This window comes from Pezoporus occidentalis, unplaced genomic scaffold (genome assembly GCF_034315485.1).
Source record: "Pezoporus occidentalis ecotype Australia unplaced genomic scaffold, CSIRO_AGI_Poc_V1 ctg11, whole genome shotgun sequence".
In the NCBI taxonomy this organism is placed as follows: Eukaryota; Metazoa; Chordata; class Aves; order Psittaciformes; family Psittacidae; genus Pezoporus; species Pezoporus occidentalis.
The window spans coordinates 7,318,360-7,330,370 of NW_026912886.1; the positions used below are offsets into that span (position 1 = coordinate 7,318,360).

The 12,011-nt window shown below is 38.9% G+C and overlaps 1 protein-coding gene across 1 annotated transcript in view; it reads left to right on the forward strand.

The window, feature by feature from the left end:
* Positions 1–12,011, forward strand: part of GALK2 (galactokinase 2) — a 48,825-nt gene that overhangs the window by 19,837 nt on the left and 16,977 nt on the right. The window contains exons 6-7 of the mRNA XM_062629114.1: positions 5,270–5,368; positions 8,042–8,194. Of these exons, the coding sequence (XP_062485098.1) occupies positions 5,270–5,368; positions 8,042–8,194 (252 nt within the window). The remainder of the gene's footprint in view (positions 1–5,269; positions 5,369–8,041; positions 8,195–12,011) is intronic.

Genomic DNA, 12,011 nt, shown 5'->3' on the forward strand with positions numbered 1-12,011 from the left:
GGTAACCTCAATGAAAGACATGGAATACTAGTGCTGAACTGGTTGAGATGTCATTACCATATGTCTATATCAACACTAATTAACACACATTTTATGTGGCTCATTTGCCACATAAAAATAGCAAAAGATACAGTGACATTTTCTCTAAGGTAGTTTTAAGAAAGGATGTAAGTCTGCCTCTCTTCTTTCTGATCAACTGAGATAGTTAAACTGGGAAAGATTCAAGGAAAAGCCATGTGGATGATCAAAGGTACAGAATGACCTCTATAAGTCAGCTAGGACTCTTTGGAAAAAGGCACTTGAAGGAGGAAGTGATAGAGGCTCATAAAATGATGAATGGAGTGGATGGAGTGGATAGGAATCAATTCTTCATTGCCCTCACATTATAAAAGCTAAAAAGTATTAAATGAAGCTAGTCAGGTGCATGTTAGTAATCAACAAAAGGAGATGATTCTTCACCTGATGAGTTGTAGAAGTCCTTATTACTGGATGTTCTACTCGTTAAAAGTTTGAATGAGTTGAAAGGGAGTCTGGACAAGTTCATACATAAGAAATCCATTGTTGAGAACTAAGTGTGCAAAATTTGCATTCAGCTCAGGAAAGCTCTTTTATCAAAAAATAATGTTCTGGGGAAATACCCCGAATACTTGTCCTTTGGTCCATACTAAGAGCCCACTTTCAGGTACAAGATGCAGAACTAGAATTTGCATTGGTCTGACCCACAAAGGCTGTTTTTATCTTAATCTATATTTTTATTCTAACCCAAGTCTTTTAATAAATTTTAGCTAGGTGACACCCCCTTACTAACAGGCATTATATGCACTTCCCTTCTTGGCTAGGGTTTATTTTTTTGCCGGGGTGGGCAAAATCCAAGGAAACATCTCCTGATGTTTGAGCTTTACTTTTTTAATAACTACATTAAATACATAACTTTGATTACTTAATAGTGTAGGTGACAGCTCTGGACTTACTGTCTACATGATAGTTTTTATTAACAAATGATGACCTGATCTAGCCAGTCCTGTTGGAACAACTTTGTGAAACAATAATACAGAAATGCAGAGGGCAGCAGCATATGTGGATCACAGAACAGCAGGATAAGGAAATCTGTGCTTCATCTGGTTAAGTAATTTTTTTCTGGAGTCATAATGCTACTGTTCAGACCAATTTTTACTTTGATTTTAGTATCTTTTTGTTTCCACTTTTCATTACCATCATCTTAAAAAGACCTTAAACTCTCCCTGCAAAGGTTTCCCTGAGACCAAATATTCTTTAGAGAAATAAGCCTCAATATGGGAAATAGGGAGGATTCTGAATTCTCATTTCAGCTTTATGACTGATTCACGTGACTTTGAACAAATCATGTAGATATCTGTGCTATCTCTAAATTGAAGATAACAGCAGCCTTATAGGAATGCTTTTAAAGTATGTAAAATTCTGTGAAGACTTAAATTATGATTTATTAGTGTTTCTGAAATACTGCTTTAGGGATGGAAAAACATGCTGATGAATCTTGGGTGTGAAGAACTAGTTATGTTTTGTGGTTGGCTTGAAGTGATCTCTCCACAGATTGGAGTACATGGGATGAAGTGTAGTCTGTGTGCACATGGGGTTTATTCTTGCTACATATTTCTCATGGTGCTTCATGAAGAGCAAATGTCTATTTTCACCTAGCTGTACAAGAAAGCCTGTTTAAGGCTCCTGCAGAAGAACTCAGTAGGGGTGACACTGTTTATTTGATATGCATAACAGTTTACTTTGGACCCTACCAAGGAGGGGCTGGCCCCCTCTGACCTGCCTGCCTGGCAGGTGCTGTATCTCCTGCGGCATGGTCCCCCTAAATGTGGCTGTGAGAATGCTCGAAGTTACTTTGCTGCAGGAACTGCAGTGCAGCCAGGAGGAAGGTGGGGATGTAGGAATCGTTTAGACATACATTTGAGATGTTGCCAAATTGTGCAGTGAAATCTGGGCTCTGGGAAGCTCTGTATTTTTACAGGTGAGACATACACTAGGGATAGAGATAAATAACAGATGATTCAAACAGTCCCTGACCTAAAGAGCTTCTGAGTGTTGCAAGCTGAACGGAAATAAGGCGTTGCTGTGGAATAGGCAGAAGTTACTTCCTTTGCCTACATGGTTCTAACAGTTTTCTTCCTTACAGATATTTTCTGTGGAAGCCTAAAGTCAGAGAACTTGTGTAGCAAAGTAAGTTTTTTCCCATCCCGAGTAATGAAGTCACACATATTTATAGCACTGTCTTCTAAGAACCCCAAGTAGGAATTAATAATTACAGAGGGGGAGGATACTCATTTTACTGAGGAAATGGAGCCATGGTGAATTAAAGGGAATTTCCCAGAATCACAGGAAACAATGTAGAGCTAGAAATGGATTCAATTCGGTTCACTGTTTCAGACACAGGACCATCCTTTTCCAAGTACGAGATACGTACACAATGCTCTCCAGTTTAGTCTTCACATTAGTTTCCAGTGCTACAATTCAGTTCCTCTGAACTTTGCCCTTTCACTAGTTTTAGCAAAAAGGCAAACATCTGCCCATTTGTCTCAATAGTAAGTAGAAACTGCTTGCTATACAGATGACGATTTCCTCTCCATTCACATGCTTCTAATCCTAGTATTGGAAGGCCAGCCTGTGTCAGCCAGGGCCTGTTTAAATTAGAAACCAAATAATGTTTCAGGGATGCCTTGGGCTGTCTTGTGGAGAGGGTTCTTCTCAACCCTTGCCAGTTACTACTTGGTGGTCCTGCCAATCCTTGCTAAGTTTCAAAACAAAAGTTGCTCAAGCTCGAGCAGCGCTGTTAGCCCAGCATACGCAGCTGGACGGCTGGTGAGCTGGGACGCAGCGAGGCCCAGTGCTTAACCAGGCACAATTCACCAAACCATGTAAAGGGACTGGGGAGTGGCACTGTCCTAATTGTTAACATTCCTCCTCTGCAAGACTTCTCCTGATATTTATTTAATAAGCCCAGGATCATAAAATCTCAACGATTTAAGCAGTCAAGTGGTAGCTGATGTGTATATGGAGATGACATGCAGCCAGACTAAGTGAAGGGTGAAATGCTTAATTTCGGACTTTGCAAAGCTTTATCTGGCCATTGCAGATGAAGTAATACCTCAGGCATCTGTGTCCAGGAGTGCAGTATACACTGTGAGTACCTCAGGAACTGTACTTCGGGCCAGGTTTGCACAGCCACAGCTCCTATTTAAGTGTGCATGACCAGTGTGCTGGCGTAGTCTTCTCAGCCAGTGTAGAGAAGTTTCTGCTGCTGCCAGTGAGTAATATTCATGAACTCCAGTCTGATGTCTTCTGCCAATGGCTACAAAAGTCAGGGATGTGGTATTGCTCTGTTCTCTGAGGGGTGAAAGGCAGGTTCAGCAGAACTGGGTGAAACATGCCAGCACTTCCACATCCCAGCAACAGATGTTTGTAAATAGTAACGCCTTCACATGTAGAAAGGAGAGAGCATCTAGATACTGCTGCGTGTGGAGGTTTGTGCTTTCTCTTCTTTGGAGCTGTTGCTGAGTATTTAGCATTAAATGGGTGAAAGAAAGGCATCACTACATTCATTAGCATTTCATTCAGAATCATTTTCAGCTTGTAATGGAGCAGGGACATAGGTAATTGGACGTTAAACACGGGACCAAGAGGCCTAAGGTTCAAATTGGAAATCAGACTGCTTGGAGTGGACATGGGGCAAAGGAAGAAAAATGAATTTTGGTGAACCTGATCTTCAGGAAAAGTCAGGCACTAGGAGATGGTTTTTATTCAAAAGAAGGAACACCAAAATGTGTGATGTTCCTGTATTTTCTCAAGAAAAAATAAAAGAAGCTTTATCTCTATTTCAGCTCATCTTTAAAATGCACAAAGGGAAAGCAGTGCAGAAAGGGAGAGTCTTTTTGCTGATTGTACTTTCTGTGTTCTCTCATTAACGGTCTTTTTCTTGGGAGTGGTCATTTACCATGTTTGATTCAAAGAGATCCAGTCTGCATAGTTTTGGAGTAACTTTGTTAATGTTCTTTTGGTAATGTCTGGTTATCAGCCTGAGGCTTATTGGCTTTAAATGCATTGTGAGCTGAGTAAATTGGTTGTTAGTGCATTTGCAAACAGTTCAGCCTGATTATATTGATCTAAGCACCAATTTTACAGCTTTGCCTGTGGTGCCATTACAGAAATTGAGGAGGAAGCAGGCACCCTGCACATACCTCTCTCTTAGCATGGTGATTTACTGCCTCTGTCTGCTGCCTTTTACAGCTGTGTGCTGGCTAATGTCCCTGTCTTGCTGGTTAGTTTGTTTCAGTCCTCTGATGCTACATCCTTAAGTGTGGAATCTGAATCTGACTTCGCCACCAGACACCAGGACTATGGCTTTTCTAAAGTACTTCTCCCATCTTGCCTGTGGTTACCTTGTGCTTATAAAAAATAGTAGGGGTCACAGTAGGTGGACACGGATGCTTTCCTTTTGACTTTTTTTTTACTAGCCTGTGTTCTTTGACCATTTTCCAAGGCTTCTCTTGTGTATGTTTTGACATGGCTTGATGGCTGAAAGCATTACTGTAAATTATTGGTTTTGACAGTTACATAGTGATATTCCACCCTCCCATAGTATCCTCTGACCTGCTGATATCAGAATGCACAAAGATATGCCTAAAATGTCACAAAAGAATTCAAATCACATCTAGTTACAAATTAGTTCAGATAAACAGTGTAAGCAGAGTACGGTATCTCAAGCAGAAATGACAAGCACCACTGATTAGAGTATTTATATTGAGAAAGGGTTTCTGAGTTAGGTTTAATACGTGAATTCTGATTATGGAGCCAGTGCAGTTAAACAGTAAAATGTTAACAACTTGTTGTTATTCTGTAAGCTACCAAGGTGCATACATAGATGGATTCAACTAATACATCAACAAAATAATGGCTATTGGGTTGGAAGGGTGTGAAGGGAATGAGGAAGGTGGGAAGAGGACAGCAGCAAGAGTTCAGCGTCTAAACAGAGATCCCCTGAAAAGCATCTGGCTATGGTGGGTCCAGTGCAGGCTGAATAGTGAATTCTTTTTTGCTTCACAACAAAAGGAAGAAGGGGCCATGTGCCATCCTGGTTGATACCAGCTTACACTAGTTGGTGTGTGGGAGACAGTGGTTTCAGAGCTGTATCATCATCTCCTTTGTTTTCTCACTAGTTCATATGTAAGCAGTATAAAAATACCATCTTTAACCTTGGCTGAAGGTTTATGTTAATGTTTTTTTTCAGGTGGAGCTTGCAGAAATCTGCACAAAAAGTGAACGTTATGTTGGCACAGAAGGTGGAGGAATGGACCAGTCAATCTCTTTCCTGGCAGAAGAAGGAACTGTATGTGGATCTTTGTAATCTAAACTAACAACGTAATATTAATTTATGTTCACAAAAATACCGTCGTATGTATCTGGCAGAAAGACAAGAAACTGGAATACCTCAGTATTGGTATGTGAATGAAACAGGAATTGTATAAACTTGTGTACAATGGAATATGACAAGTTTGAGAGAGTAAGGTGATGAAAATGAAAAAAGACAAGAAGGAGGAAAGAAAAGCTGTGGGGAAAGCGGTACTCAAGAAGACCACTAGGCTCCACACTATTTGGCTGATTGATCACTGAACTTAGAATGTTTGAGATGTAATGAAGTCTGAATGGTCGGTATGTCTTGTATTCAGTGCAAATGGGATAATTATTACAAAAATGCTTTCTTGAAATGTCTTATAACCAAGAAGTTCTAGGAAGTTTTGCCAGGTTCAGTTGCAAAGACAATGGGGATTTTTTTTCCCCAGTTTTGCTAATTCCAGACAATTCTGTGGCTGGATTCTGATGTAGAAGGCATTTAGCTGTCTTAAACGTGGTGACAGAAGGTGGACTAGCAATGATAAACAGGACCTGCCAAGTTATGCATGAGTGCTTGCAGTGGAATTTACCATGGACTTCATCCACTGTCCCAGAAGGTGCACAGGACTGTGACTGTTCAAACCTAAAACTTGCCAAAATAATTGTATTGAAATCAGTGTAGCATTTCATGACAACATTTACTTACTTTCCTTATAACTGTGCCATTCAACATCTACAGCTTTCATTCCTTAATGCCAGATCTTATATGAAATAAGCTATTTCCCAGATTTACACCAAACATTTAATTCTATCAGGAGACATACGTTGTATTCAGTTTCACATCTCCTGTACCTACTTTAGACCTTTCCTTTGTACTTTATACTGTTAATAGTAGACACACAGCTACATAAAACCTGAAGGAAGCAGTGTGTTTTCCTGGCATACACAGAGATGATCATAAAGTGGAGGCGTTTCTGATATATCGAGGTGGGGATCAAAAAGGCAAAGAAAATGTTAGAAAAGAAATTGTGAACACACCTGAAAGTGTCCAGTATACTTGCAGCTGAATTACTTCTGGCCTCCCATCTGAAAAAAAAAAGGAAAAGAATGTGAAAAGTACATTCAAGGACACTGAGCTTGATCAAAGCTGGTTTTTTATATGAGCATTGACTAAATAATTTAAAACTTTTCAGCTTGGAAAGCAAGTATCGTTGCAGGTGATATTCTGAAGCTCTATAAAACCCCTGAATGGTCAAGAGAAGGTAAACTGAGAATTCAGTGTTTTTCATAGTGGAAGAACTAATAGAAACACAATGACATTAGCAAACAGCTTGTTAAAAACAAACAAGGAAGTTTGGGTTTTTTTTCCCCCAAAACATTCATTGTTAAATTGGGAAATACTGTATATCATGGAAAGCAAAAGGGTTCAAAAAAAGACCTTTCTGGATACTCTGGTAGAGTTCTAGCCTCTTTGTAGCTGCTAAACAGAAGTCTGATGTTTCTTCCAGTGTGAGTGTAACCACCATAATCTTTACTTATGGGAAGCTGGAAAAATATACCTCAAGAAAAAGATTGCTTTGTATCTGTCCCATTTTTATATTCCCCCTAAATATCCATTTATGTCTTCTGTCAGAAACAGGACACTTGACCAGCTTAGTGGTACATTCTGATCTAATGTAGCAATTCTTAAAGGGTATATTTAAATGTAAGCAAGCTTGTCTGTCTTGATAGTAGTTCTGTGACGTGGTCCAGAATCTCAGTGGCAGGGACTAACACACATGCTGTACATAATGTACAAGCGGATTTGTCATTGTTTATTTAGCACTCTAGCTGCTCAAGGAACTCTCTGGGGGTGAACAATGCCAAAACCAGTAAGACATCCGTGCTTGCAGAGTTACAGTCTATTCTAAGAAGCCAAAGCAGGGCACATGATTTACAATTTATCCCAATGAAAAACCAGATGTGAATTTAATCTCTTGATTACATTACATCCTGAAATATTTAATTAATGGATGCCTAGCTTATTCCATGAAAAGGTCGCAAATGTTGGGAACATCTTACGCAGCCATTGTAAGGCATCTGTGAGGCAAGGCAGTCTCATGTCAGAAGGAAGGAGACTAACTACAGTTTGCTGTATAGTTTTATTTCAGTTCTGTGTTTGCCCATACGTAACATGATTACTGTCTCCAGTCAGTCTTAAAATTTTGGTACTGTACTGTACCTCAGTGGCCTAATCTTGATTTAGTGGAAAGCCAGAAAGCTAAGGGGAAGATGGACACTGGGAAAGGGAATGTGAAGCCCCGTGTTTCTAGTGGCATGCACATTAGCTTCAGCCAGGCCTGGTACTCTTCTGTAGATCAAAGAAAAACTGTTGTCTTGAACAGGCAAGAAAAATAGGTTGGGTGGGGTTCTGTGAAATGCTGAAAAAACCCAAAGACTTAATGGAAACATTTTAAAATCCAGCTACGAGGGGAAGGTTTGAAATGTATGTGTAACTTGGCCAGTGAGGTTAGAGCTCTTTTCTCACTGTTTCATGTCAGTTTTCTTGCCTTAACTGTCCCCGGATTCTCAAGAGAAAAAACATGCAAATTTGCATTTGATTTATAGAACTAAGTGCACTGTTAGCTAGTACTAAATTAAAACTAACCATTCATTTTTCTTTCAATAGGCCAAGTTGATAAAGTTCAGTCCTCTGAGGGCAACTGATGTTAGACTTCCAAGTGGAGCAGTGTTTGTTATTGCTAACAGTTGTGTTGAAATGAACAAAGCAGCAACTTCTCATTACAATATTAGGGTAATGGAGTGTCGTCTGGCTACAAAGGTAACATATGGTTTATGTCAAACTCTAATGAAACCTTCATCTAAAAAGCGCCTTTTTTCACTTCTGACCGATCGTATCTTTAACACCTGGCTAGGTGCTACTTTAAGTAGCATTTTTCTTTCCAGAACCAGACACGTCCATCTCCGCAGAAACAGAACTCCTGCTGAGTTTAATGGAAGTGTAGAGACTGTGCCCTTATATAGAAGATTATGCAATTTAGCTCTATTAAATATATTTTGTATTATATGTCAATGGACAAAGTAAGTCTATTTTTCAGCAAAAAATATTCTCAGTTAAGAAGATAGACTGTTTCTAATTAAAGCTGAATAATGACAAATAATGGAAAGCAACCAGTGTGGTCACACGTTTATATATGGCAATAGATGTGTATTTTCTAGGATTTAGAAGACATCAAAGCTGCTAGTTGGAGGCCTGGAAGTAATATTGGAAATACTGAATAGCAGCATGTATGTCAGTGCAAACTTTAAAACCAGGCTTGAATCAAACCCCAACATTTAGATTGTGCTGCCAGTTTACAGCTTGCAATTAGCTCTAAAATGAACGGAATTTGAACATGAAAAATTTAAGTTCCAGTTCCACTTTATTCTGTAGATTCTGTAGACCATACAGTTAGGAATATGCAGATGTAGTGTTTATTTGAATTTGTTACAGGAATATGGTAGATTAAGTGAGGAGCAAGCACAAAGATTCAGTGCAGTTATACCCAAACAGAAAGAACAGGATTGGGTCACAAAGTCTAGATTAAAGTTTTAAACACTGCAGTTTGGCGCTCCTTGCCACAAAACACTTGGCCAAAATTGAAGCAATACTCAAAAGTACTTTGAGCATCTGGTGGCATCATAATTCTATGAAAAATTACTGGAGTTAATGCTAAAAGAAAAGAGTTAAGGTGCTCAGATACTGACAAAATGTAATATAAAATATCATGTTGAGGTATTTTTTGAGGATGGAAGCTAAACTTCAGATGACTTTTTAAATGGGCTTTAAGAACAAGTATAAAGAACGTAGCTGCATTGTAGGTGTATGTAAGATACAACACAATAGCACCAGTGACCAGAGTTAAAGCTGTCACTGAAGTTCATAAAAAGGTTCTTAGGCCATTAAGAAAGATAAGGACGTGTCTGTGTGTTGGTTCTGGTGTAACTGATAAGCCTCTAATTTAGGAGAGTTAATTGACTAAGTAGGTATTTTAGCAAGAGCTTCTTTTGGAAGTTTTTTTTTACATAAGAACTACAGAGCCTTCACGGAAGATTTATTCTAAACAAAAAAGCAAACTAGAACAATACATGGAGCTGGAAAACGTTTTGAAGTATTGCTCCATAGGCCACACTTTGTGAATTGAATCACAGTTTTCTAAATTGCTTGAAATGATTGGTTCCATGCAATAAACTGAAAAGGTGGTATGGAAAGATAATTGGTTTTTAACATTCCTGCTAGCTATGATGCAATCTCCAAAGAAGTGCCTTTAGCAGATGCTTGATTTTAAGGAGACTAACAACATACACCTGCCTATTTTTATACATATGCTACCCAGATGGAAAGCTGCACACACTATAAAAATACATTGAGCCAGGAAAAAACCCTCTGTTTAGGAACAGGTCACAGTGGGGTGAAAGAGGGCAGGTATGTAAGTGGAAGCAGGGAAGTTTTTAAGCACCATTAAGTTAATGGAACTATGAAATAACCTGCTTGGGCCTCGCAGTAATGCTTTAAAAGAAATTCTCATTGGTAAGTGGACTTTTTTCCCCTTTCTGCTTTAGGTCATTCTAGAATTTCATACTGTTTGCAGGAAGCTCCATGTAAGTAAAGATGCCAGCCAACACAACATATCCCTGCTGGCATTAATGTAGAATATTTTGATGTTACTCATCCTCACAGTTTCTCCGGTTCTATTCCTTCCCCTTCCCTTCTGGATAATCATTCTTTTCATTATTAGGATTTGTTTCTTTCTCTATTGTAGCCTCCAAGTGCTTTCCTGCGCTTAAAGAAAACAGTGCGTTTAAAGACATTTATGTTCTGCAGAACACTCACTATTCCAAAGGAAATTAACTTGTACTTCAGAAAACTCTCACAGTAGGTGCTGCAGGATGAACACGAACATTAGCGAACGCTGAGCTCTCCCCTGCTTCACTGTGTGTGGTTCGCTTCACTGTCAGCTACAGAGTAGTGCCAAGAATGTCTGCAACTGCAATGCCATATTGTTAATCAACTTATGTTTGTTAAATGCAGAAAGATGCTCTTATGTAGAAATGTCAAGTGTAAGAAAGATGTTGCTATATAAGTATTCCTATACGTACTTCTAGTCAAATTTTATTTATATTTGTCCCATCATTTACGAGGCTTGTTTTCCTCTCAGCTACTAACAGTTCTACAGCGTGCCTGTGTTGAACAACAAAGCGTACAGATGCTATATTCTGGCAGTTAAGAGCCAGCTGCATGACGTCCACGTCTTTAATCTACACGGTCAGAGATCATCAAGAAAATATCCATCTGTGGGATCAGTATTGGGATTACTCCTGTTCATTAAATAGATGGGATTTTTTCCCATTTCTGATCTGTGTCCATTACAATTTGAGCCACTGCAGCTAGACTGTTTTCACAAACCATTTCTGTTTGCCTGTAACACTTTTCCAGGTGCTGCTATAAGCAGGATAGACCTTTCCAGCTAAGCCCTGTCCACTGGCCTGATGGGGTCAGTTTCCATTTGGAACATTTGGCCTGTAAATGCCCAGCATAGTTACTTCATCTAAGATACAGCATCTCCCTTGAAATACAGAAACAGGAACAGATGTGACAATACCTGTGACAGATTTCTACATGGGATTATTTATTTTAAGAAGTATAAAAATTTTTCTTGACTTATAAACTAGTTTATTTGTAAATTCTTAGTTATGTCTTACTACTGGTAATAATGTCTAGAGGATGCTGAGTATTAGGATTAAAGTATGAGGAAAAAAAATCCATTCATTTAGCACCTTGAAGCAGATTTAAGAACATGTCACAAACATGCACCAACATAAGAGATAGTATTTAAGTAAAACAAAGAAAGCTGTAATTGTTATTCTAACTTACCAGTAAGTAAGCTAAAATACAATTACATAAAGGCTATGGAGTTCTAGCTACTCAAAGCCTTTGAAAAGCAGACCAGAAGTGACTTAAGCAGTCTTTACAAGAATATTTTCTCCCCCTGCTTTCTGCATTTGCCACTAGTGCTTCTTCCTCTACCACTGAATATACAAAACTGTGTTTTAGATGGCGACAGAGTCATATGATTAGGATTTTGATTGGATTTTGTTTGTTCTGCTCTAAGCCTCACATAAATCTTAGCAAGTCACTAGATGGCACCAAAAGTAGTTAATTTTTATATACTGTAGTAAAGCAAAACTGGAAGAGCTCCTTCAAAAGCACCATTGGAGGACAGCAGGAGAGTGAGAACCATAGCAGATAGTTGGGCAGCAGATCTTCTTAAGTTTCATGCTTTAACTTTGCACAAAGCCAAGCAAAACCTTTTCAGATGTGTAAATCACATGAGGTTTTTTAACCTAGGGAGTTAAGTAGCTTTGCTGAATTCAGATGTAAATTATTTCAAACCAATCTCAAAACCAGTGTTTATTGGAAAGAATAACAAAACACACTGGATGAAATATTGGCCGTGTTGATGAGAGGTTTTAAAACCGCCTTGAACAGAAAAGGATTGCCTTCATGGGTATTAGTGCTCTGGTTTAAACTGTCTGCAATCATACAGCCTGATCTGGCACACTTGGAAGCTTTAATCTCAAACGGTGCGGAACTGGAG